This window comes from Pezoporus flaviventris, unplaced genomic scaffold (genome assembly GCF_033815535.1).
Source record: "Pezoporus flaviventris isolate CSIRO_AGI_PZ_B2104156 unplaced genomic scaffold, CSIRO_AGI_Pfla_v1 ptg000225l, whole genome shotgun sequence".
NCBI lineage: Eukaryota > Metazoa > Chordata > Aves > Psittaciformes > Psittacidae > Pezoporus > Pezoporus flaviventris.
In genome coordinates this window covers 299,155-325,129 of record NW_026892773.1, presented here as the reverse complement: position 1 = coordinate 325,129, position 25,975 = coordinate 299,155, and the positions used below count along the sequence as shown (strand labels likewise).

The 25,975-nt window shown below is 41.7% G+C and overlaps 5 protein-coding genes across 5 annotated transcripts; 2 read left to right on the top strand and 3 right to left on the bottom strand.

Moving 5' to 3' along the window:
- Positions 1–1,042: 1,042 nt before the first annotated feature.
- LOC133262906 (scale keratin-like) lies at positions 1,043–1,507 on the bottom strand. The gene has a single exon (XM_061442418.1). The coding sequence runs from the start codon at positions 1,505–1,507 to the stop codon at positions 1,043–1,045; it is 465 nt and encodes a 154-aa protein (XP_061298402.1).
- A 5,367-nt stretch (positions 1,508–6,874) lies between these two features.
- LOC133262845 (scale keratin-like) lies at positions 6,875–7,387 on the top strand. Its single transcript, XM_061442340.1, has one exon. It carries the CDS (start codon positions 6,875–6,877, stop codon positions 7,385–7,387), a length of 513 nt encoding a protein of 170 aa, XP_061298324.1.
- A 6,913-nt stretch (positions 7,388–14,300) lies between these two features.
- Positions 14,301–14,976, top strand: LOC133262857 (scale keratin-like). The gene has a single exon (XM_061442360.1). It carries the CDS (start codon positions 14,304–14,306, stop codon positions 14,691–14,693), a length of 390 nt encoding a protein of 129 aa, XP_061298344.1. The 5' UTR covers positions 14,301–14,303; the 3' UTR covers positions 14,694–14,976.
- A 4,208-nt stretch (positions 14,977–19,184) lies between these two features.
- On the bottom strand, positions 19,185–19,892 carry LOC133262856 (scale keratin-like). The gene has a single exon (XM_061442359.1). It carries the CDS (start codon positions 19,873–19,875, stop codon positions 19,519–19,521), a length of 357 nt encoding a protein of 118 aa, XP_061298343.1. The 5' UTR covers positions 19,876–19,892; the 3' UTR covers positions 19,185–19,518.
- A 4,464-nt stretch (positions 19,893–24,356) lies between these two features.
- Positions 24,357–24,776, bottom strand: LOC133262837 (feather keratin 4-like). Its single transcript, XM_061442329.1, has one exon. The coding sequence runs from the start codon at positions 24,770–24,772 to the stop codon at positions 24,443–24,445; it is 330 nt and encodes a 109-aa protein (XP_061298313.1). The 5' UTR covers positions 24,773–24,776; the 3' UTR covers positions 24,357–24,442.
- Between the last annotated feature and the right edge of the window lie 1,199 nt (positions 24,777–25,975).

Below are 25,975 nucleotides of genomic sequence, written 5' to 3'. Positions count from 1 at the left end.
CCCAAAAAGCTTAAAAGAGAAGAAAGTCACAACCCTGCACATGTATCCTTAACACTGTTGTTGTGTTCCCTAATTTCTTCTGCATAAGAACTCCTCACAACAAAAACCTCCTTTTCAGCAACTCCAACTTTCAGCCTCTACCGTGATATTCCTCATCTAAAAGGCCTATTGGGCAACCTACCAACTGCTGAAGAGCTCTTCTCCTTGCTACAACTCCTTCAAAACCCTCTCTCAGCAGCTCCATGCTAACACCCTTCACTGCCCTAAACCCTTTCTGATACAGGAGCATCCGTCCCACCTGATAGCCTCCTTGTCGGTCACCCTTTCTCCATAACCTGCTTTGAATCATGTCTCAGCTGAGCCACCAGCTCTGCTCCTGCTATAATCAGTAACGACATTCAAGCAGATCATTAAGGAATGGAGATTTAGTGTGGTTTCTTTCTAAATATAATGTTATTTTTGTAACTCAGGCCAGCTGGGGAGGGAGGATTCCTGCTCCCAAATGTATGCATTGAGTGCAGCAAAGGTTGACTCACTTCACTGATAGCTGGGCCACTTCAGCTGTGTTTTTGAAGTCTGAGCTTCATCCTATGTAAGAATGTGAATTTTCCCCATTTACAAAGAGGAGACTTGTATTTCATAGCAGAAGAAATTAAAACCATAAGTTTTTTTTGATGCAGAGTAGAATCATTTTAATGGGAAATAAACATTCACAGAAAAGCATTGCAGAATATCAAGAATATGCATCTGAGTGCAGGCAATTTCTTCCAAAATTGTTCTTTGGTTGGACAGTGACATGCCATTTCATAAGAATGGAAATTAATTATTTTACCCCACTCATTATACACATAAATGGAAGAAAGACCAAAAAGACCATGAGTAGAGAGTAAAGAAATTAAGCATGTTGTGTTTGTTCCCAGCTCCAGAGCAAGGAGGTGGCAGAGATCAGGACTTCACAACATCTTCTTTGGAACCACTGCTGTGGATTGAGGTTGTATCTCTCAGTTGCCAGTTATTCACACCTGCGATATTCCTGTAGGATTTACCAGAGGCCGCAGTTGCCACGGAGGTACCTGTTGTGCCAGTAGGAGTAAGGGCTGCAAGAGCCAAACCCATAGGATCTACCATACAGTCCCCTGTAACCCAGAGAGCCCCCATAGCCATAGAGACCACCATAGCCCAGGGACCCATAGCCCCCATAGCCATAGAGACCTCCATAGCCCAGGGAGCCATAGCCCCCATATCCATAGCCCCCATAGCCAAGTGAGCCATAGCCTCCCAGGCCTCCATAGCCCCCAACGAAGGGTGCTCCAGAGGATCCCACAACTGAATCCTGGGGGAAAGAGCTGAGGATGGGGCCGGGGAAGGTGACGACCACTGGAGGTGGCTGGATCACAGTGGTGGTATCAGGGCACTGGCGGACACATGGCTCATTGCAGGTGTCAGCAAGGGGCTGGGGGCGAGCAACACCACATGCAGAGCTGGAGACCAGGTCGTAGCAAGACATCTTGTAGGGATGGAGGTAAGCTGGGACACATAATACTGGTTAGACTAAGTAGAAGATGAAGAATTCAAAGGTCAGCAGTTTACATTAAAATAATGAGCAAAGTGCAGGATTTTGAGTAAATACTTCAGTTTCCCATTTTGCAATCATTATCCTTGATTTTCAAAAATTCTCAAAAAGATGTCTACAGGTATGAAAACAGATGGGAAATGTTATGTCTACCACTTGAGGTGTTCTTCTTCACAAATTTCCTGCAAAAACTTTGATATAATTCTACACATTAAATTGAAATCTGAGAAACAAAACCAGAGAGAGCAAAGTGACTTTGTCCAAGGTTACTTGATGAGTCAGTAGGAAAACTTGGATTTGGTTTCAGCAGGTTTACATGAGAAGTAGTTTATATACAACTTAATTACAGTAGCTTCTTCTTCCCACTCGTCCTAATTTTGCTGAGAGTTGTAGGAACAACAGATTACAGGACTGTGACTGCCCTGATTGCTAAGTAAGCCATTTGACAAGACAATAAAGGATACATGGTAACATTATTATCCCAATTTCCATTTATGCAGCCATTGTATGAATTCAATCTGGATAGCTTCAATATAAATAGAGGTTTAGTCCCCAGTGAATTTGAAACTCATTTCAAATTATTATTCCCAAAACAAACTAGGACTCTTTGGTAAACTCAAGAATTCAGCCTGTATTCTCCCCTCTAAAATTATTTTCTCCAAGGGTGATTTTAGTCTTCTCCATTCACTATGTCCTATAAATCCTTAACAGTGTTTTGAGGAACAATATGAAAGCAAGAAAGAAAACGACAGCTAGATTTACTACACCAGAACACACACAATGTTCTCAGAAGCATTGCTCATTCATCTCAGGTTGCATGAATGGCTGCAGTGGTGATGCCCTTATTAAATGCTGAACCTGATGTGCAAACTTTGGAATACATTAAATGCATTGAAGTAAGGTTCATAGATTTTCTCAAGTTAGAAGGAAAACAGAAGTATCATCATGTCCAACTCCCTGCTCCTTGCAAGACTACTTAAAACTATACCAGATGACTAAGAGCATCATCCAGTTTCTCCAAGTTCCAGTGTTTCTAACACTGAGAACTCCAGAAGTCCCCATGCACCAAATAGGTGTATCTGCTACCATAGAACCAGCATTAGAATCTCTGTCCCAAGGCAATGCAGATACACTCAACAGTATGGGTGGTGGGCATCAGCTCTAGTTGAAACCAGCAGTAAAAAGATACCCAGATAGCAATATAGAAGAATCAGACTTACCCAAGTCACCAAGAAGTCAAGGGAAGTGTTTGGAAGAGCTATGAGAGAGAAGAGCTTTTATATCAGAGCGTTTGGGAGGCACAAGATCAACGGTAGCTGCCCGCCCCAATTTCAAACACGTGTAACCCATCAAGATGATGAAATTGCTGTTTTCATTATTGGCGTTTATGAGTCCTTTCAAATTTGTTTGTATAAGGATGTAAACATTACTTTATAGATAATTCTTTCATCTTGTGACAATTTGGGGAAAATGAATACCTGGAATTATTCCAGTTGCTTCCTTGAAGTTACAACAGAAATTATTAAGCCACCTCCTCTTGTATTAACACCTGGAGAGTGTCTCATGAGTTTATCAAAATTACAAACTGTTGTCGTGGACAGGATTTTTGTTTAAGTGCATATGATTCATATTACAACCTGCCAGGATGAAAGGTAAAGACTGTGAATGTGACAGGAAGGTTGGGGGTGATTTAGCTTCCCCACCTACAGTAGGGGGACACAGCGAAGTTGGGAGTTAATGCTATTTTGCAGTGGCATTTGACAGTGGCTAAAATGGGGACAATTCAGTTCAGAAGAGAAACAGCAACTCCAGGGACTTGCTTCAGTCTCTAAATAGGTTTTATGTGGAAACTGAAAATTAACTTGAACAAAAAAAAGAAAAGAAATGCTTCATTTTGGCATGTTGGGAGCTCTTTTCATTCAGCTACGATCTGAATCAGTTTCTGCATCCATCGATCGCTCAAACAGTTGCATTCTCCTGCAAAAAAAAAAAAATGTGTAGAACTAACTTCGCAGAATTTCACACAGAAGATGGGGGGGAAGCCTTCATCTTCCTCAAGCTGGCTTTTGGTTTTTAGGACATAAGCAAGGAATGAGTTTCTGAAGTTAACTAAAGGGATAGGAGATCCCAAAGAGACTTTTTTTCAGGTATTGCTGGCTTGATGTTGCCAGTACAAAGATGGTATTTGAGAATATTTAACAGATCTGAGGAAATCTAAGTTTTATCTTTACACCAATGGAACCTCTGGTGTAAAAAATGAAATGTGACAGAAGTGCTTTGATTCATTGATTTTGATCCTCAGGAATTCATAACCTCTTGTAATACACTATTGTGGCTGCAAGCCGTAAGTCCAGAACAGGGCTGAACTGGCAGTTTCTTGGGAACAGGGAACAATTACACACCTGGAGTGCACCACAGAAAACAAAGGCTGGTTTTTCCCTTCTTTACAGGTGTATCATTTTACTACTGCAGACTCTACGCCACAGATTATCTCTAAATTATGAGGTGGGTTTCTTAGCCTTTGAGGTGGTTGAAAGTTCTGTTGGACAATAATATTTTCAAGCTTTCAGGGAGCAAATCTTTTCAGATGCTACAAACTATCCACTAATGGTTTACAAATACAATCTTACATTAGACTGAAGGCATGTACCTGGATTCAGGTATCTAGCAATTATTGAATGACATCACATTAAAGTATGTAAGCCAAGATATTTGTGTTCTTGGTATAATCAGTTCATGGATGAATACTGAGGATTTGGTAACCTTCCTTTTATTTAATAGTCTAGATTTGAATAAGATACAAAGTTTTACAAAAAATACAGCATTTCACAAGCTGTATAATCAGTGTATCCTTATCATTTTTAGTCACACAGACCACAGAAACAGAGGACTCATTTCTTTAGATGTTCCAATTCTATCAATTATCAGCCTTTATTCATGTAAATGATTTTCTCTTTATCGTGGCATATATCCAGGTAGCTTTAGCAAGTTTCCACCAGTCACGTTTCATTAATTTTGTTCCTCAGAAGTATTCAGTATTGCCTGATCTGAAGATGGACTTAACCCCAGGAATCCTGGATCCCTAAAGGCGAGGATGATTTTCTGTCAGGAGACAGAAAACTAGAAAATGTGGCAGTCAAATGCCTCACAAAGAAATCTTGAGAACAGAAAGGTTAATTATTAGTTTGCCTCTAGACTCCAACCTGGGTTGAAATACACTGAGGGATCTGTTAGACAAATCTTAGTAGTTTAAAAGGATGTTCTATTCCTGCCTTTTGCTTAATATGGTCCGAAGGATTTGCCCGGTTTTGGGATAAGGGCAGGGAGAGTAAGTAATCCACAACTGAATGCACAACAAAGAAGGCAAGAGGTGTTTCCTCAAGTCCTTTGTTCATTAGATGAGGCCAGCATTGTGTTAGTAGCAAAATCAAAACAACAGAAAACCATTTAAACTCCACAGGATATTTTCTATGACTTCCTTTGGGTGCAGTATTGGTCTCACATTAAGCACAAATGATCAAGATAAAAATGACTACCCAAAGCTGTTCCAATGGAACTCCATTTTATCTCCAGGTGTCTTACAGTCTGGATCTAATGGAAAAATCTGTGCACATCGAGCGACCATGCCACGCAATGGGTTTTGCCATTAATAATGGAGAAGCCAAGGAAGAGCATTAGTATAATTCTTGTAACGCTAAGGATGTGAATGGAATGATAACAGGAATGAATAGGACATGAAGCCACTTGAGATGAAAGAGGCTTCCATGACAAAATGCACCTATCACATTTCACGAGACTTAGAATAACAAATGAACAAGCAGTCAGCAAAATTTTGAGGACCTACGTGTTGTATGAGTTTGGGGTTTGCCCCAATTACGCACGTGCTCAAATTGCACTCTGGCTGATCCCCATGGTCTAGAGAATGGTATAAAAGCTCTTCCAACTCAGGGCCCTTCATTCCACTTTACTTGCTTTATTCACCTCCGTGAAAAGGGTAAGTATCCCTCTATGTGTTTTCTTTCCTAAAATTCAAATATATCTTTTCTGCCAGTTTTAATTAAGGTTGGAATAATTCATAAGTATTCTAAGATTCTTAATAGTGTTGGATTATTTTGCCATGAATTAATTTTTCTTATTTGATATTGTTCGTCTATTTGGGTTTAAAATGGTAAAACTAGAGTATTCAAAAATTATTGTTTCCTGCTAATACAAATGTGAGCTGTCAAAGCAGCTTCCAAAACATCAGCAGAAGGCTCATTCAATCACTAGGAAGTTGTTAAGGAGTTTGCATGTTTGTTATATGTGTCTGTGCATATGTATGTGTTTGTTAAAGGGACAAGCTCAACTAGAAAGAATAGAGAAATATTGTCTAAAGAAGTATTGGAAAACTAGGCATGAAGTACTGGAAAACTAGGAGATGAAACTAGGAAATCCTAGGCTACCCTTTACATTGCTCTTCCTTTAAGCAGGGAGTTGGACTAGATGACCTCCAGAATTCTATTCTAATGTCTCATTGGTTCTGGAGGGGGAAAAAAAATGGTTTCCACAGATTTTATTTTAGATTGGCTTAGATCCTATGGTAAAAGTCTTTCTGAAAGCTCACATCCCAAAATACTTACCTGCAGCAGGTTACCTGAGTGTGCCAGTTTCTCATGTGGGGAATCAGACAATCTTTAACCCACCCTGTGACTCTCAAGCTACTTTGCAAGCACTTCAGGGCAGGGAATGCCTTATTTAGTCCGTGTTTAAAGCAGGTTCAGCATACTGGTAGCATGATATTAGTTATTGCTTCTGGAAGCATGTTAAAAAGTCAATACCAGAGTTGTTCTTCCAGCTACCCATTAATTTACCACATGAGCTTTGCTGGTTGTCAGGTTACATTGCTTTGTTTTTGCTAGGATAAAACAAACATGAAACAACCTTTCAGACACAGGCATTTGTAAGAGTGGCTGCAAAGTTTAGTGGAAGTAATTTGCAAAGTAAAGTGCTGGATTATATTTTTGCAGTGTTTAGCAGCAGGGTGGGACAAAGAACTACTTCTTCAAGAGAAGCAAGTGTAAGAAATTAGGAATAAGACTGTAGAAGAGCTGACTGCTTAGTGTGCAGTTTGGGCAATGCTGATTTACAAGAGGGAGAGGTGTTTCATGAAAATACTGAAGAGAAGGAAGGACAAGCAAGACCTGAAAGATAAAGCCATTATTCTAGTCCATGTGTCCAAATTTCAAACTCTTTTTTCCCATTAAACATGTAACTTTCTTTCACTTATCAGCATCTGTCACAGCTTACCTCCATCCCTACAAGATGTCTTGCTACGACCTGGTCTCCAGCTCTGCCTGCGGCGTTGCTCGCCCCCAGCCTCTCGCTGACACCTGCAATGAGCCATGTGTCCGCCAGTGCCCTGATACCACCACTGTGATCCAGCCACCTCCAGTGGTCGTCACCTTCCCCGGCCCCATCCTCAGCTCTTTCCCCCAGGATTCAGTTGTGGGATCCTCTGGAGCACCCTTCGTTGGGGGCTATGGAGGCCTGGGAGGCTATGGCTCACTTGGCTATGGGGGCTATGGATATGGGGGCTATGGCTCCCTGGGCTATGGAGGTCTCTATGGCTATGGGGGCTATGGGTCCCTGGGCTATGGTGGTCTGTATGGATATGGGGGGTATGGCTCCCTAGGCTACGGTGGTCTGTATGGCTGTGGGGGCTCTCTGGGTTACGGGGGTCTGTATGGCTATGGTAGACTCTATGGATCTGGCTACTCCAGCCCTTACTCCTACTGGCACAACAGGTACCTCCGTGGCAACTGTGGCTTCTGGTAAACTCAACAGAAAAATCCACTGAATAGTGTGCAAAATGCAGATTCACCGGTGAGCAGAGGAGTGACAGCTCTCACAAATCCTGTTCAGTGCAGTGTCTTCTGCATGCTCCACACCTCTCCTTTTTTCTTTTGAATTCTTTCCTGATACCTTCATGGGTTCAATTGCTTGTTATCCTCAACTTGATCATACTTGTGCCTGAATTCAGTGAGACATTTAACAGCGTCTTTCAAAATGCATTTGACTCTGACATCTTGGATATACATTCTTGATATTGCAATATACTTTTGTTCTTTTCATTCTCATTAAAATTCTGTTGCATCATTTAAAGTAAGTCTGTTGTGGTTTTGCATTCTCATCCATTCTGAACTTGCCAGCTTTTCTGGATAAAGCTGCCTGTTGTACATAGGGCTGCAATAATATTGTGCAAACCCAGCCTTCATAGTGAAAGTCTCCATGAGGAGCCCTTGCTAGGCCTGTTTTGCTACTGAATTGCAACAACATGGTCGCAACATGATGGTCATAGATGAACAGCAACCTTCTTTACACATTGCTTTATTAGACTCCCCATTTATGAGTTTGTGAGATAGTTCTTTGAACTACAAGGGACTGTTCACATTCTGAAAATTAAAGCCTGGTTTATTCCACTGCAGACTTCTAATCTAATGTCATACAAATGATTTCACAACCACAGCTCTTAATGGAAGATTGGTGAATGCTATAAAATGAATTTCATGTTCTGTGTTTCTCTAGTTTAGACCAGCCTATTAATAGCACTAACCTGTGCTATTAAATTGTTTCACACTCCAAAATTCTGGCTGTGTGCAAATGGCACTTCTTCAAAACCACAATAAGGACTATGTGCATAATAATTTTTGATTGAGTTCCTACGTTTGGGACTTCTCTGGTTCCATTTATGTCATGTATATATGAAAAACAAATAGAATTTTGTAAATATTATATAGGTAGCCTAAAACTGAACAAAATTACTGTGCTGTACATGGCATATCTTTTTAGCTTATCAGTAAAGCAAGCAACCATCTCCTCACTCAAGCAGATGCTTATCTTGCAAGATAGCTTTCTTCAAGTGGTTCAGCTGCCAGAAGATCTTAGGCTACATATTTTACTACAGTAAGATGCATGGCCAAGCATAATGTAACAGTGTGCAAAGAAACTGCAACCAGAACCTGAAAGCAGAATACGAAGAAAAAAAAGCAAGTGCTGCTGCTCATGCCCAGCTCCACCCTCTGTAACTGGACAGTTCATACCACACAATTCTCAACATTCATTACTTAAGAAGTCAGCTGTAAATCTGCCTTCTAGTAGTCTTTTGTAAGTTGAATGGCTCTTCCTGCAAGACCAACACCTTCTGCAGTGGTATCCAGTTTTAAAACAACAGGCAGAAGGGGTATCCTACTTGCTGCCAGGACCTTAAAATCTGCAAGGAAATCCGTTGTGGTAAAGATGACCATAACAAAACCTCCTGTAACAAAAGGAGCCCTTAAAGTATGGGCGCTAACAGAGATCCTGTCCTGAAGGAAGAAACTGAGCATCTGGGCTGGTAATGTGATGACAGTGGATGGTGGCTGAGCCACTGCCCTCAGGTCACGGCAATCAGTTCCTTGGAGCTCTTGACACTGGTACTGGACATGAATTGGTCAACTGGCAACATGACTAAATGTATGTGTAACACAGAACAGATTCCTCTGGAACAGGAAGAAAAGCCTAAATCTCCTGGAAATGGGAAAGGTACAGCAGTCTGGGTCCTCTGCAACACTAATTTAGTTCCAGATCCATCCCACCTAATTGTAACTACTCCCCCCTTACTCCTCCCCTCTACTTACTGCTGTGGATGTAATTTCTCAAATTAGTAAAAGATCTATCAAAATTTTTTTTTCAGTGATGGTTAATTGCTTAGTGGAAACACAGGAATATAGAAGGTCACATGCTTCCTCTGACAAATGGTTGGTTTTATCCTATACCTTGTCTGTGATAAAAGGCAGCTCCACATGGTCTGACGTTTAATGCATTGTTGAATGAACTGTCCAAAGGCTAACCTGATTCCTAACACCCCAAATGGCCTTTTTGCTGTGAGTAGGCAGCTTTACTTACATCTCCTCCAAGATTTGGCTTTCTTCCATACAAACAAATTTGAAACAGTAACTGGAAAACCAAGTAATTAAGTATCAAGAAGACATATCCTCTGATAAACGCATTTGCAACTGAGGCCTTTATAGTGCAAGAGTACAGAGCAGGACTACAGGCAAAGTTTTAGTATCTGTTTAACAGATTATAGCTCAGATTTGAGCTAGTGGAGATCTTAGCCCTTAAAACCTGAATATAATACTGCTTCCTCCTAAATGATAAAAGAGAACCAAACTCAATCTACAGAAAAAGAACAATCTGATATCTAGCAAACAGCTGGCTGTGGGAAGAAGAAGTCAATAGAAATAAATGCAAGGCAGTTTTGAGGAGCGACTTTTTATGCATTTCCTCAAACTGTCTGGAGAACCTGAGGCTCCCATTAACCCCAGCCTACATTTATCACAGGTGGTTCACCTCACAATGATGTAACAGTTTTGCTCAATATTTATATGTATTAGTTGATTCAAATTCTCATGATGCGTAAAATGCAAATGACAAAACAAATATTTCTTTCATCTTAGCACTTAATTGGCAAGATTCATTCCTGGTAATGGTCCATTAAATACATTAGAATGACAGGAGGAATTATGTTGGCTTTGTTTTTTTACCTCTTCTTCTATTGGTTGACATAATGAGGGTGGCTCAAACGTTAATCATAATTGCCATCTGCTTTAATATGCAGGTTTTCTCTCTTTCTTCCTGACCTATGCTGGACAAAGTATAATTGATACAAACCATGGTGGTTTTCCTTCAAAATCACAACCCTTATCTGAAGTTGGCATTCAGATTTGGACAGGACCAGCATGTACTTTTCAGAGGAAAATTTGAAAGACACTTTGCAAAGTATTTTTTAAAATCACCCTGATTGTATCCCAGACAGCCCAGTTGTTCAGTTTCTTCATATTTGGTCAAAACAGGTGAAGAGTTTCTTTGCCAGATTACAGGCAATTTGTTAAATATATTTTTTTTAGGAAGCTGAGGATGTGTTTAAAACACAGAAGAGTGGTAGAGCACTTGTAATTAGACTAGGAAAACCCTAGGGAAAGCTCTCAAAACATGGGAACACAGGCAGGTGCTGCAGAGCTTTGTTCCACAAACAGTGAAGGTGCCGTGAATTAACACAACATCAGCCCTGAAGGAGCTTCTACAAGAACAAATAAATGAAAACCTGAAGTGTGAAAGAAAATCAGCTGAAAACCCAAGGTTAGAAATCATGATCTGGCAAAGCGAACAGGAAGAGTATGCTTGACCAGTACAATTTAATAAACATATTTCAAAAGGCTGGGCTCTTTAAATCCAACCACGTAGTTATATTACAATAATGACAAACCACTTGATGCATAAACTACCAAGGAGGGGTTGGTAAGTGCTTAAAAACACACACAAAAAGTATTTGAACACCCTTTGTGAAGATTATTGTTCCTGTAATCCCTTGGGGCCATCTTAAAGTCTCATAATTTATGTATAACTTCTGGCAAAAATACTGCAATGCTTAATTAACAAACAACCCACCTATAAGCAAATGAGGATTATGGCAGCTGGGCCAGGCCTTTTTTATTGCATTTATTATATTCAGAGTATTGGAATATGGGTGGGACACACCTCATCAAACCTTCCCTGTTTAAAAGCTGGGTGTTTCAGCTGAGCTGGTTTTCTGTCTCCATAGTCAATGAAAACAGAATTGGTATGTTTTGAGAGTGATACCAATTCTGCTAAAGTCAGCATCCAAGATGGGATGAATTGTCTTGTAGAAATTCTTGTCCCTCCCTACTAAGTATTGGAGAATACTGAGTAACTTCAAGTGAGAAGTCACTGGGGAGTGAAAATTGGGCTCTGCAACAATATGCACTTAGTAGGAGATGCCCTGCTAGTCAGGAAAGAAAATGAGAAAAATAATAAATCTATTGTTGGATTTCTTATATCATTTGATTGCTTTTCCTGACACTTACCCAGTAAATTTGGGATGGAAGAACTAAAAAAATTGTTTCTGTGACATCCTCCAGTGAAACTTTGGTTCAGTGTAGGGTCTAGAGAAGAAGTCTTATGAGGAACAGCTGAGGGAACTGGTGTTGTTCTGGAGAAGAGTGGGGTTGTAGTCTGGAGATGAGAAGGCTCAGCAGGGACCTTACCTCTCTCTACAACTACCTTAAAGGAGGTTGTGGTTAGGTGGAGGTCGGTCTTTTCTCCCAAGTAACAAACTATAGGACAAAAGGAAATGACCTCAAGCTGCACCAGGGGAGGTTTAGGCTGGAGATTACAAACAATTCCATCATGGAAAGGGTGCTCAGGCATTGGAACAGGCTGCCCAGGGCAGTGGTGGAATCACCATCCCTGGAAGTGTCCACAAACCATGTAGATGAGGCCCTCAGTGATACGGTTTATTGGTGGCCTCGGTAGCGCTGAGGACAGTTGGTGTTGATCTTAAAAGTCTATTCTAACCTAGTCAATTCTATGACTTTATGATTCCTTGAATTCCTTTGTAACATGAAGGACTAGACATAAGGGCCAAACTACACTCCATCATACGAACAAAACAGAAAGAGAATATATAGACTAATTGGATGCAGTGCTGAACAGAAATGTGTAATCTTACAAAGATACTGAGAAATTTGCTCCTGCTTCACCATTCTCTTGTGTTCTGTCCTCCTTCAGAGCTGTGCAATCAATACAGAGAAGCTAGTAATCATTAATCTGTTTGCATTTACATCCATTCTACATTGCTGAACCTATCAGATAATCTGTGTGTGCCTTTAAGAATCCAGATGTAAAATAAGGAAAAACCACTGGTATCCCTTCAGAGGAAACTTCAGCTTTTGGTTTAAACACTGTTTCATGTACTAAAAGACATTGTTTTCTGCTAGTCTTGCCAAACAGCAAGGAAAAGCCAGAATTTCTAAATCACAGACCATAGGACAATGTCTGTGATTACCATAGGTACAAGACCTCTCTCAAGTTTTGTGGCTATGGATCAAAAGGTGTCTTCTACCTCACTGAACATTTCATTGCAAAATGTGTGAGTAGATTAGATTACAGCTTAGATCTGAGGCACTTAAATACAAACATGTATATGACAGCAGGTTATAGCTCTGATTAAAATCATTATAGGAAGGTAATGAAGGAAGTGCCAAGTAAATAGAACCAGTTTAATTCGTCCTGCAATGCCAGTAAGCAGGGTGGAATGATACCAGCAATGAAGCTGGTCAATTAGGCTTCAAGATGAAAGAGAACTGGGAGCTGGAATGTGCATATCATGCTATTCAGAGATTTAGGGTGATTTTGCAAACAGCAAGCAAAAACAGTTTCGTCACTTTGGAAAGTTATATGTGCTTCAAATTTGGGCTGGTTGGTGACTATGACTTCATGGGTAAAGTGTGCCTCAGCCCCACAGGCAATGTGAAGCAGCATATAAAAAGAGCAGGGGCTCAGACCTATTCCATCTCACTCTCCTCTGTACTGTCCTCTACACCAGGTAAGTCTGATGTGATTTCATTTCTTTCTAAATGCCAGAATGCCTTTTCTGGAGCTTAGATTACTTTTCACTACCATTACATTAGAGCTTTTAGGACTAATTTTGATTCTCTTTTTCTCTCTCTCAGGTTGTTTTTTTTTTTAGTTTTTGGTGGTTTGTTTTTCTTTTGGCAAATTTTGTTACTAGTAGGCTTTAGGAGTCAGTTCTAGGGTTTGAAGCATTTATTTCAGTGTAATTCAAATTTGGACATTCTTGTACTCTCAGCACATTTAAAATGTAGGATGGCATGACCTTTAAAATGCAGAATTCTCCTATACTGTTCCAGCTAATGACTGAAACAGAAAGAGCATATCCTAAACTGTTCAATAATCCAGCCGAAGAAGGAGTGTTATCTAAATGGGAATTAAATTATAAAATATTCCTGGCTTGTATATATTTTTTATGGATAGATATCCATAAATCCTGCTTATTTTAAACCTTTATTATTTTCACCAGGGACAATACTAAGGGAAGGAGAAGAGTGGTCTGATTCAGTGAACAAAGTAGTATTTCCTCTTTTTTACTTAAAAAAGTGCTAAGTCACAACCTTTTGTTATCAGATATTTAGCTGAAATGGTAGTTTGCAAACTGTTTATCTGATGAAGGAAATAATCTTCTTACATTGCACGAACCTGTTTCACACTCTCTATGAAATTACACAGCTATGCCAAGAAATATTTGGATAAAAATATTCTATAGGGTACATTTACTTATTTAATCAAGCCTATGAATCTATCCTAAGGCTCAAATGCTTTTGGGGTTTTACCAGAGGGATCATAAATATTAAGAGAACTGAGACCTAAAGGAGAACAACTGAAAAATATATTACTCCAAAGAGCTTGATTAGAAACAGGGACCTTGAAAGAAGAAGGAAATGTATGGTTAAAGCAGCGCTGGGTTTTTAACTCCACTCATCTCTCCAAAGATAAAACCTGCTTCTGTCCCATTCAGTGCAAAGAGGAGCTCTATTGCAGCTCCTGCAGCTCCTGGCATTCACCAGGGAGAAATGAAAAAGAAAAGAAGCAGCAGTTTCAGAAGGCTTGGCAGATCTGACAAGTGCTGGGATTACTGGATGGGGAAGATAAGAGTGAAGTTGATTGACTGGGAAGCTTGTGAACAGGCATCAGTTTTCCCCATCATCTGATGATCATTTTGCCTGTTTTTCAACAACTGAGCACTTGACCTGTTGTTCCAGTAGATCTTGTGCTTTGTTTTGACTCAGCTCTGTGTTCTGTGTTTTAGGATCACCTTCATCCCTGCAAAGAAATGTCTTGCTACGATTTGTGCCCCACCAGCAGCAACATTGCCTGCCCCCAGCCCATCGCTAACAGCTGCAATGAGCCCTGTGTCCGCCAGTGCCCTGACTCCACTGCTGTGATCCAGCCACCCCCTGTTGTTGTCACCTTCCCCGGCCCCATCCTCAGCTCCTTCCCCCAGCAAGCCGTGGTGGGCTCCTCTGGAGCACCCGCCTTTGGGGGCAACCTGGGGCTGGGAGGCCTCTACGGTGCTGGAAGCCTTTATGGGGGCTCTCTTGGATATGGAGCCCAGTATGGATATGGGAGTTCTGCCCTCTCCACGCTCAGCAGCGGGTTCTGCAGCCCATTCTCCTCCCGCCGGTACAGCCGCTTCCTCCGCAACAGCTGTGGGCCCTGCTAAAGGCAGCAGAAAGATCTCACAAGAGAGGCATGAAGACCCAGATGCAGAGCAATAAGGATGGGGGTTCAGCATTTCTGCAGCCCTGCAGTGGAGCTACTGCCACTTTGCATTTCTGATCTTTCTTCTACATTTTGTTTAACCTTCCATTTCTAGTTCCTTTTTTGCTATTGTTGCCTGTTCCAGCTTTCCCATTTTTTTTTTTTTAACCATCGTGGGGCAGCCTATTCCATATGGACATCACTCACAATGATGTGTATCTTCATCAGTAGTTGCACAACAGACCGAAGAAAGACAGCTGAGAAAAGCAGTATCTCTGAACAGGACATTTGTTGAACATTCTCTGAAATAGTCTGGAAACAGATTTTTCATATTCTGTGGTATCTTGCTTTGCAAATCTAGGCATTTCTTGCTCATTAAAATTGTGTTGCATCGCATGGCAGCCTTCTGGTTTCGTTTTCTCCATTTACCCGCAGTATGTCCTAGGTAGCATCTTCCCATGGGCAGGACCAAGCTGCTAACTGAGCATTTTTACGGCAGATCCTTCCAGCACAGACTGAACTTACACAGTATCACAAATGTTTCCATAATGACACACTTGAGCAGGATCTTTCCATCTTTTGAAGATGTGTAAAGTTTAAAATAACAAAGTATCTTAACTCCTTTAATGTTATTTAAACATTAGTTCAGTGGGGCCTTCCCAGGAACATCTGGAGAATTGGATGGTGGTGAAAAACTGGCACTGGCTGCCCAGACAATCTGTGGCTGCCCCATCCCTGACAGTGTTCAAGGCCAGATTGAAGCAACCTGGTCTAGTGACAGGAGGCTGGAACTGGGTGAGCTTTAAGTTCCCTTCCAACCCAAACCATTCCGTGACTCTATGATTCTATGCTAATTGGGGGTTTTCATGTTAAACTCTGCTTAACCAAATGCCACCAAGGTGATGCTCAGCAAAGCGCTTTCCAAATGTAAATTTGCCCCTATAAATTCACAGACACAATACTTAATCTACAGCACTGACACTGCTCAGTGTTCCAGACATCCCAAGCAGTGTTTTCTCCCCAGTAAAAAAGAGGAATTATCCCTGTTCCCTGTAAGAAATAACTGTAGTACATTAAATGCCAGGAGCAGCGGAGACTCAGTGCTTTAAGCTTCTGGTGATACAGCCAATTCAAATTGTAATGAAGCTGCAAATGAGGTATTGAGTGCTGTGCAAACAAAGAATAAAGGTAGTCGCAGCCTTCAAGTGTTTTCAGAGTAAATAGACAAACAAAAAGTAAGCATCGTTAGCATCTTTTATACGAAGATTAAAGTCTGTGTTTTCTATACTAATAAAAACTTTAGTAAATATTTTCCCCAGGTGACAAAGAAATCACTTGGCAAAGCCCAGAACTGAATTCCTCTCTCCAGTATCCCCACCTAACAATCATACGGTCTCTGTTTCCCGTTTTCCATTCCACTGGTTAGCTTCAGGTTTGCTTTTCATTCTTATTCACGTTTTCAAGGAGTTGTGCTTATTTTAGCTGAAAAATGGTGCACGGCATGGCCAGTAAATTACAGGACATATGACATTTAACAGATCATAGAATCATGGAATCAAGGAACAGTTTGGACTGGAAAGGACCTTTATAGATCACCTAGTCCAACTCCTTTGCCGTGAAGAGGGATATCTTTTCACTAGATCAGGTTGCTCAAAGTCCCATCGAAACTGGCCTTGAACACTTCCAGAAAGCACTGACCTTCAAGACCTGGGGTTTATATAATTTGTTTTCTAAGTAAAAGCGGAGAATAAGCTGGGGGGGGGGAAAAAAAGAAAAAAAAAAGAAAGATTAATTTATTTCAGTTTCTTGGACAGTTCAGGTCCTCCAGCTGCAAAATTGATAAAAAGGTTGACTGCAAGTAGTCACTTTACTAATTCCTCCAGAATCAAACCCTGGAAGGAAGCTGTCATTCAGCTTATTTCTGGCGTATTTATGGATCTGTTATGTTAAGCCATTGTGCCTGCAGGCTATTTACCAGTGGTGTCAGTCTAAACCACATAAAAAACCATTAGGCTCTAGTAATGATTAAATATTTAGTGAATCCACCTATTTAAATCAAACATGAAAGGCTTAGCTCCAACAGATATCTGTCTTAAAATGTAATTTAGTGCGTGGGGAGGACATATACTTCAGGCTGTGTTTACATCATCTTTATGAAGCAACTTCTGATTGCATCTCATTTAACAATAGTGTTACCTTGCACTAAGATACAAGCACATGTTCAGAGCACTTAGACAAGAGAAGAGAGTGTAGTGACCTCTATAGCTCAAGAAGAGACAGCGTGATTTCATTTATTGTTGCTTCCTGTTCTTGGTAATTACTTGTTTCACTTGCAGGAGGAACAAGAGTTGCTGGTGCTATCAACAGCCTGGACTTCACATGATTGACCAAGAATTGCAGGAGACCTCACAGCCAGGTATGATCCTCATGTTGCAGTGGCCAGCAAACTGCCAAGATCTCAAGACTGCTTCCAGATCATGATGATAAACAGCAGCTGGCATTCCTCCCATCTTATATCTTCATGTGGTGTGACTTGAGACGCTTTGGTACTGACAGTGAAATCACTGTGCTCATCTGTATTTCACTTAGATGAACGTGTAATCCAAGTTCAGCCTGCTGTGCATTTGGGAAGTAGCAGACTGCTGATTGTCAGGACCTGTACAATGGAAGGCAGTTAAAGAAATGTCCTTTGGTTTTTTTCTCTGGTCTGTTGTCATAAAATGCAAATTCAGACTGGCAAATAATGGTGGTGTGAATTGCTATGTCTTCAACCATTCAAAGTCAATAAAGCCCATCAATCAATCAATACACGTTATGGTGATCTATTTTTAGTCTGGGCTCTAACCTTCAGCTCCCACATCTGCCTTTTCTGTTGTATAACCAGGACACAGGCAGAGCAGCTTCATCCAGGTATGTTGACTACATCCACATGAAAGGTTCTTTGACTGCAACTTTTCACCCCAGCATGAGAAACCAGCTTCTATTGCAAGTCCAGAGCACCTTCTCAGCAAGATGGGCTGAGAAGAGGATCGATGTAATTCTACTGTGTGGGATGAAAATAAAAGTCCTGAAACAAGAAATTCGGCAGTGATCAACACCATGGTGATGTGTCTTGAAAATAGCTGAACTGGTAGCTTTAGAGCTCTGCATACTGGTACAAATAAGTACTGTTTTTTTGACAGCATCCTTGTGACTCCAAGAACGCAGGGCATTGGAGACAGGAAGCATGAAAACAAGGCAAAGCCTTCAGACACATCCTAACAAGAAAGAGGTGTGGCCTGGCTACCTCATGGGAGCTTCATATCATTTCAGCCCTTTTTACAAGTGAAGTCACACCTCCAAACCCTTTGAAGTTATTGCCACATTCTTGATCCTGTCCAAACAGATTTCTGTGGTGTGAGGCAGGGTTTGCTCGGAATTAGCCTGCTCAAGCCTTGTGAAGTTTGTCAGTGCATTGCTGGTACTCCTAGGAAGAGCAGTTTCATTCAGGGAAAAGCAGAAGTGCTGAGTAATGTCTGATGTATAGTCCATCCTGGTGAGGCACTGGAACAAGGAACTGATTGACCAAGGAAGTTGTCTATGTTCCATCCCTGGCAGTGCTCAAAGTTATGTTAGACAGAGCCTTGGGCGGCATGGTCTAGTGTGAGGTGTCCCTGTCCATGGCAGGGGGGTTTGAACTGGATGATTTTTAGGTCCTTTCCAAACCAAACCAGTCTATGACTCTATGTTTTATGATTCCACAGTCACCTGTGAGAAGCCCAAAATTTATGTGTAAAGATCCTGAGGTGGAAATTTTTTTTTATTCTGAATGGTATGTGTTGTTCTGCAGGGAAGGTTTAAGAATAAATCTTTTCCTTATTTTAACTGGAGTTGACAAGTATTTCAAGGTACTAGTGGGAAAGTTCAAAGAACTCACAGAATTTCAGCAAAGATTTGCCATTCGGTTAAAAATTCCCGATGGCTATTCAAAGGAAAGTTTTACCCACAGATTGTTACATCCTGTTTTTAAACAATGAAAACTATCTTAAAACCAATGTATGGGAACATGATTAAACTGGAGCCGCAGGCAAGTACTGAGGCTTCAAAGTTGCTCGTGTGTTGCACACTGTAACCACACCTGTGCTGGAGGAAGTTTCAAACTTAGTTGTAAGGGTTACAAAACATGTTTATCCAGCATGAAATTATTTTTGTGAAGGCAGTTATTACGCTCATTCCTGCTTAAAGGGCTTGGTCACCTTCCAGCTTTAGGCATTGAAAGAAGTCAATCACTGGTGTTTCACTGTAGAGGGTGATGCTCACCCAGAATGGTATGTAAACAGCAAATTACGGGGGGGGCGGGGGAGACAAAACACAATAAGAAGAAAGCTCAGAATTTTGATGCACAATAATTTAATGAGAATGTAAGAGGCAAATATCTTAGTAAGAATAAAAACACAGGGAAAATATTGCCAGAGTCTCATTAAAGGCTGCAAGTAGAGAATTGCTCCAGGGCTATGCATTCCACACACATTACTCTTTCTTTTTCATAGCATAGAAAGACTTACACAATCTCATCCCACTTTCAACCAGCCAAAGATCATTGATATAACTAATTTGAGGCCCTTATTATCAGGAGCCACTGGAAAGAATAGTCAGAAAATGAAATTAAATCATAAGCTTGAGAATAACATGTAAGAGTGATTTTTAGGGATGCACAGTTCATGCCCCAGGAAAGCAATCCCCCTAATAGAAGTTGTGGAGGCGTATCTTCCACTGTGTTGAGTGATTGCTCCTTCTTCATTACACATTTAACATGGTCTGCAGCTTCCAAAACCGTAACCACTGGATCCATAGGAAGAATATGACCTCCCATAATTGTACAAGCTCCTAGAGCCATAGGAGCCGCTGTGACCCAGAGAGCTTATGGATCCAAAGAAGCTCCCAGTGCTAGATGGTGCTGAGCTGCCCACTATGCTCTCCTGAGGGCAGGAGCTAAGAATGGGTCCTGGGAACGTCATGACCACAGGGGGTGGGTAGATCACAGCTCTCGAATCACCACAGGAGGTGACACAGGGCTGGCTCCAGGCATTTGCAATTGGCTGTGGGCAGGTCACTTCACAGGGTGCAAGGCAACGGGAGCTGATCATCTGTCTATAGGAAGACATCTTCAGGGAGTGGAGACAAATCTGAAACACACAACACCAAGGCAACACAAGGCTGAGAGCTTAGATATCAGTTGAATGGAGACTGTGTTTGGAAGAGAAAAAAATACAAGACAGCAAAAAGACCAGAAGGAGGCTGAAGAATTCACTTTTGTCTTAGCAACCATATCCCTTTTCTCATCTTCTCATGCTCTCCTCCTTTCCTCTAGAACAATCCTTATTTCTTTTGACTCCTCATTATGGAGCCAAGTTAATCAATAAGAATATCATTATCAAACAAAGAAATTGCATGTTCGATCTTGAGCTATCCCCCTGTTCTTTACCATTTCTCCTTTCCACCGTTCCCTTTTGAATCTGACTTCCTGTGACATTGACCATTTATTTTATAAACAGCTGCAGAAAAGAACAAAAACATTGGCTAGCACTTCTATAGTAACATCCTGTGCTGGTTCTCCATCTCCTGTAATCACTACAATTGTATGAAGCAAGCCGTTGTTATTCCAGCTTTAAGGAAGAGGTAACTGAGGCTGAGAAGTGAATGCATTGCCCAGGGCCATTTGGTGAAGTAACTGGAGAGACTGAGTTAAAATTCAGGCAAGCCTGGTTGTTAACAACAGTGCTATTCCCCAGCATTTCAGATGTTACAGCTGGCATCAGGGCTATCTTGTATGCTCTTCGCACAGATAAAATGAGCAGCATCCACATCCCTGAATTGCTCATAAAGAGAATTTGCTTGGCAGAATATCCTATGTTTGGGTAGGAACGTAGTTTCAGTGAGCTTTCCAGTATAACCAGGACTCCTGTGAATGTGGTCCCAGTTGTCCTGCTAAAGATGACTGAGGTGACATCTGATGTCTGTGGCAAAACTAGGAGCTGTGTGTAATTTTGGGGAGTCCTTTTCTTTAACCATAAGATCACTTGATCACTCATAAAATCAATTTGCAGCTCCTCTTGATCTCTGTCTTACCCTACTAAAACCCATAAAATGAAAGGCTGGGAATAATGAAAAGGAATAAAGTCTTGACCATAACAAGTGTATAATGTAATATATAACAGGCTTCAAATTCATTCAGAAACAATTGCAAAGAACAGGATAAAACATTATTGCTAGCGCTGGCTTCCTAGTTCAGTCTGAGACTCAGAGTTAACTTTTCTTGGTAGTCACCATTACAAGTCAAGTTGAACAAAGTCATAAAGGCAGGATGGTCAGGAATTAGGAATTCACTGAATCTCACTATAAAGAAGTTTGCATATCCCAAACTGTCAACTGGTCTGAAAGCTCCTGCATTTTTACAGTCTGCCACTGAATAAATAGGAAACAGTTCTTTCTGAAAGAAAGCTTCAAACATTTCACACATTTCTAAGATCAGTTTGTTTTCAGTTAAAATCCTGCATTGTCACAGCAGCATTGCAATGGAGTCAGGCTCAGGCTTACCTCTTCGCAGCAAAGAGCGAGTCAGGAGAAATGGTTGGAGCAGCCCAGAATGGGGAGCGCTTTTATTCCTTTTCTTAGGCAATCAAGAGGATATGAAACATTCTTCATGGATGATGTCCTAATGCATTATCAAACAAAAATTCACCCCACCTGTAACTGCCCCAGATAACGCAATTATTTTGCTCAGTGATGGTGATTACTATTGCGTTCTTGCCATTACACTGGCAGAGCAATTTTGTTTCTTTTATTGCTTTTTCCTATTTCTCTGATTGCTTCATGGAGCAAAGATTGCTCAGAAGTTTATCCATAAACAAAATATGCTGACATACCTGAGATACTACCCCACTTTTCCAAGTCATACTCCAGTGAGGGGGCATTATGCAACTTATCCCATCATACCCACACACATTAATTCCTATGACTCTGACACGAGACGCATTACACTTCACAGACACCTTCCTACTGAGTTTAGAAATGGGAAGCATTTGTTCCCATCCTCCTGGCTGAGAAATAGGCACAAAGCACATGTCCCACTTCAAGCTTTAACAGTACAGTTGGAGTAACCCATAAGTAGGGAGCTGCTGTTATCCAACCCTGGCATGGGGAACAGGAGAATGAGAAATTCATGTCCATCTTTCATCATCAGGGACCCCATGGGACCATTGCTAAAGTCCTCAGGGCTCCTGAGTGATGAACGATTCATGGTTTGGGATGAAACTGGTCAGGGAATGAAGGCATGCATCACCCTATAAAAACCTTGGTATGAAATCTTAAAGTGCAGCTTCAGCTGATGCAGGAGATTAGCTGCTTACTTCAGCAGATTTATTCCTCAGATCCAGCACCCTGTTTTCAGTTCTTCAGTTATTTACTGATAAAACTGTTTCCAGTCTCACCATTCTGTATAGCCAAGTTGACATAATTTGCAAGCAATTTTCTAACCTCCTGAAGATGAGTTCTTCCCCTCTAAAATCCAGCCCCTCTACAGAATTTAAAGTTGAATGCCTGGTTTCGAGTAACCTCAAAGCTTCTGTTCTAAAATGTTAATTTTATTTGTTTGCCCATCAGCATTTGGTCACTGTTAGCAACACTGCAGTGCAATGCTGTACAGATGACCCATGGAAAGAAAGAAGAGGAAGCCTCTTCCAGGGCCACCTTGGGGTTTCGCTCAGCTTAGTTTCCTGGCAATGCCTGTGGAAACACCCTTTGAAGTCACTTACAGTTTATGGTAGAGGATTCATATAAATAAGAAACATGGTCTGTTCCTCCTGCCCAAACCACGCCTGGTTTCACTTTGTCAGGCAGCAGGTGAGGACAGTGATCACAGATACATACAATGAATCATGTAATTCTTGGAGATGTGTCCCTCTTCCAACTATCCTGCCCTCCTGAAGGATCAAAGGGAGCTACATACTAGTATTGATATTGCTGACACCCCTGACTGCTTCTTTTGACTCATGATTTTCAGGGTTACAGCTACATGCTTTACTTCAGTACTTTTACACACAGTGGCATCCATATAGAATTATAGAATCAATAAGGTTGGGAAAGACCTTTAAGATCATCAAGTCCAACCATTACCCTAGCACTGCCAAGTTCACCACTAAACCTTATCGCTAAGAGCCTCATCTGTATGTTTTTTTAATACTTGTACAGAAGCATTCAAAACACAGAATGGTTAGGGTTGGAAAGGACCTTAAGATCATCTAGTTCCACCGCCTTGCCATGGGCAGGGACACCTGCACACTGGACCAGGTTGCTCAAGATGCTGTGGATCCAACCAGGACCTTGTGGTCCAACCTGGGTGGATGAGCCAGAAGGACAATGCAATAAAAAAGGTGTAACTGCCAACAAAGAGGCATTGATAGCACTCTCTGTTTGAAGAACAGTATTTCTAAGTACTTAAAAAATAATATTCATGCCTTGGTCTGACTAGACTTAAGCCAGAAAGCATGACTGCTGCTAATGTGGACCCACTGAACTCTGTTTCTGGAATGGCCCCAAAGCTGGGAGCATAAAATAAATATTCATAGGGATAACACAAGACTCAGCACTGCGCTCTTGTGGCTTAGATGAGAGCATGACTCAAGCTGAGTAAACCAGAGTTATCTCAGACACCTCTAGATAGGATGAATTCATGCCTCTGAGCTGAAGTGTTGGTGTACCCTTTACTTGTCTGAAAGTTGTGGATCAAATTACTGATGCACCTGTAGGACCTCCTGAGGCAGGATTTCCATGCGTCCAAAAGACATGACTGGAATCTTCTGCAAACAAGTGTGCAAGGTTCAGCCAGCTCTTGGTGTACAGTGAAAACACGGATATGAAGTGGGGATGAAAGTGGGAATATTTATTTGAATATAAAAATATATCTATGTCAAATATAGGCATATTCTAGTCCTAATAACAACACTCTGCGTATGTATTTATAAACTGAGTCCTGAAGCAAAGCACTGCCCAGTGCAAAGGCATATTTATGCTGACATAAGCCATGTAAGATGCTGATTTTAGTTCCAGCTGCTGGGAAGGAGAAATTATGCACAGGATATATCCTGGCCTTTTCAATGTGGGTACATTTATAATCATCTAATAAATCAACTAATAAATGGATGTTAGGGAGGGAGGTGTGAAGAAAGGCTGGAATAAACCAAAAAGAGAATATTTCTATTAGGATGCAGCATGATTTTTATTAGGAACAAGAAATGACATTTACATCAATAACAAACTGTCCTGGGTTCAGCTGTAGCAGTCAAAATCCCAACACATGGAAAAGAAACTCCCCTGATATAAATTTTGTCACATCTTTGAGGTTGAACATGAAACCAGAAAAAACCACATGTGTTCACAGACAGGCTAAAGCACAAAATGACCCACTTTCCCACCCATACTGTCAGAATGGAAAATGCGTATTTTGATAAATCAGTGCAGATTTACAGCAACAGCATCACAATAAAACAGCATTAGAAAGACGAGCAGAAGAGCAGTTCCCATGAGTGCTAAGAAGCACCCACAGGGCCCAATGGATTACTTGGGAGCTGTGGGTGCCCAAGACTTTGGAGAGCTCCTCAGCTCAATTGCACATCCAGGTCTTGCTGTGAGCTCCTCCACTGCTTCTCCTGCCAGACACAGCTTCTGCCACGCTTAACATGGCCCACAGCCCCCATAGCGCTGGCTCCAGAGCTGGTTGGAGGAAGACGAGGAGAAGCAGCCCCCATAGATAAGGGAGCCCTGCAGGGCTCTGGGGCGCTCCAGCCCCAGTGGGGATGAGCTGCCCACGATGCTCTCCTGAGGACAGGAGCTGAGGATGGGGCCCGGGAAGGTGATGATCACGGGCGGTGGGTAGACCACAGCACGGGAGTCCCCGCAGGAGGTGATGCAGGGCTGGTTCCAGGCGTTGGCGATGGGCTGCGGGCAGGTCACCTCGCAGGGTGGGAAGCAGCGGGAGCTGAGCTGCTGCCTGGAGAAAGACATCCTTTGGGCAGAGAGGTGAACCTGCAACACACCATGGACCTTGAGTCAACCTTCTGTTCATGAGCTACTGCACAGACCACCCTGCTCTGCCTTGTCAGCAGCAGGGAGGGCTCAGAATGCGGTCTGGAGCTGCTCTGCTAATGCTAAGGTCTTCTCTTCTCTCTCACTTTCCCCTTCCCTGCCCTCCTTTCTCCCTCCCAAGCAGCTCCTCCATGCTCTCCCAGGTTTTCTGCACACTGAAAGCTTCCCAATCTGGCCAACCTCAAAGTGACAAGCTGGAGATCACCCATTACCAAGCTTTGCAGCCTGCAGAAGGAGTGCATTTTTGATGAAAAAGAAGCGTAAGAAAGACAAGCAGAGTATTTCTGAAAGAGTTAAAAGTACTCAAGTGCAACACTAACCCAGAAAGATTAAGTGGGATCAAACTTACTCAAGACACCAAAGAGGAGAAGTAAAGAGCAGTTGACTGACACTATCTGTGCTGTGAGCTCTTTTTATACTGTTTCTTGGGCTGCTCACTGGTCTATGACACCTCATGAACAAGATCTTAATTAGTTCCCAAACACACAGATTACATGTCACGCCTCAACTCCTCATCCAGGCAAACAGTTTCCTCACTGTTAGCAAGTATTACCCAGCCCACACTATCCTCAGCGTCTCTCAGGTTCTTCCTTCTTAGAAATCATTCGCCTGACTTCCCCAGGTTTGTGGGATGTCTATTTATTACTTGTTTTCCTTACAGATATTGAAGTTTCAGTTTTCCAAAGTGATTTCGTACTCAAAGTTCCTTACAATATTTTAACTCCAGATACTGTTACCTTCTTGGGGATTGCTTTTAAATTTCCTTTGGGAATATCAAGACTTCTAATCCCTTTCCTATGCTGGTGCAGGTCAGTGCTGAGGCACTGAATCACTGAGAACACTGCAAACACCCAAGCAAGGTGGGACAATGCAATCATCTCCCAGCAGAGTTAAGGTTTTTTGTTCGGCTCCCTCTGCTTTCAGCCAGGGCCCCTGGGGTCTGCTTTTGCAGTAGGGTCTCTCCTTAGGGACAAAAGGAAGCACATGGGGGTAGATCTCAACCTCAGGTGTCCTGTAACACACGATAAAGCATCCTTCTCCCCTGTGTGGCTTTAGAGTATTGTCTTGGTCTGTTCTATTTTCATCTAAGTAAAACAAAGAAACAAACAAAACACCATTTTA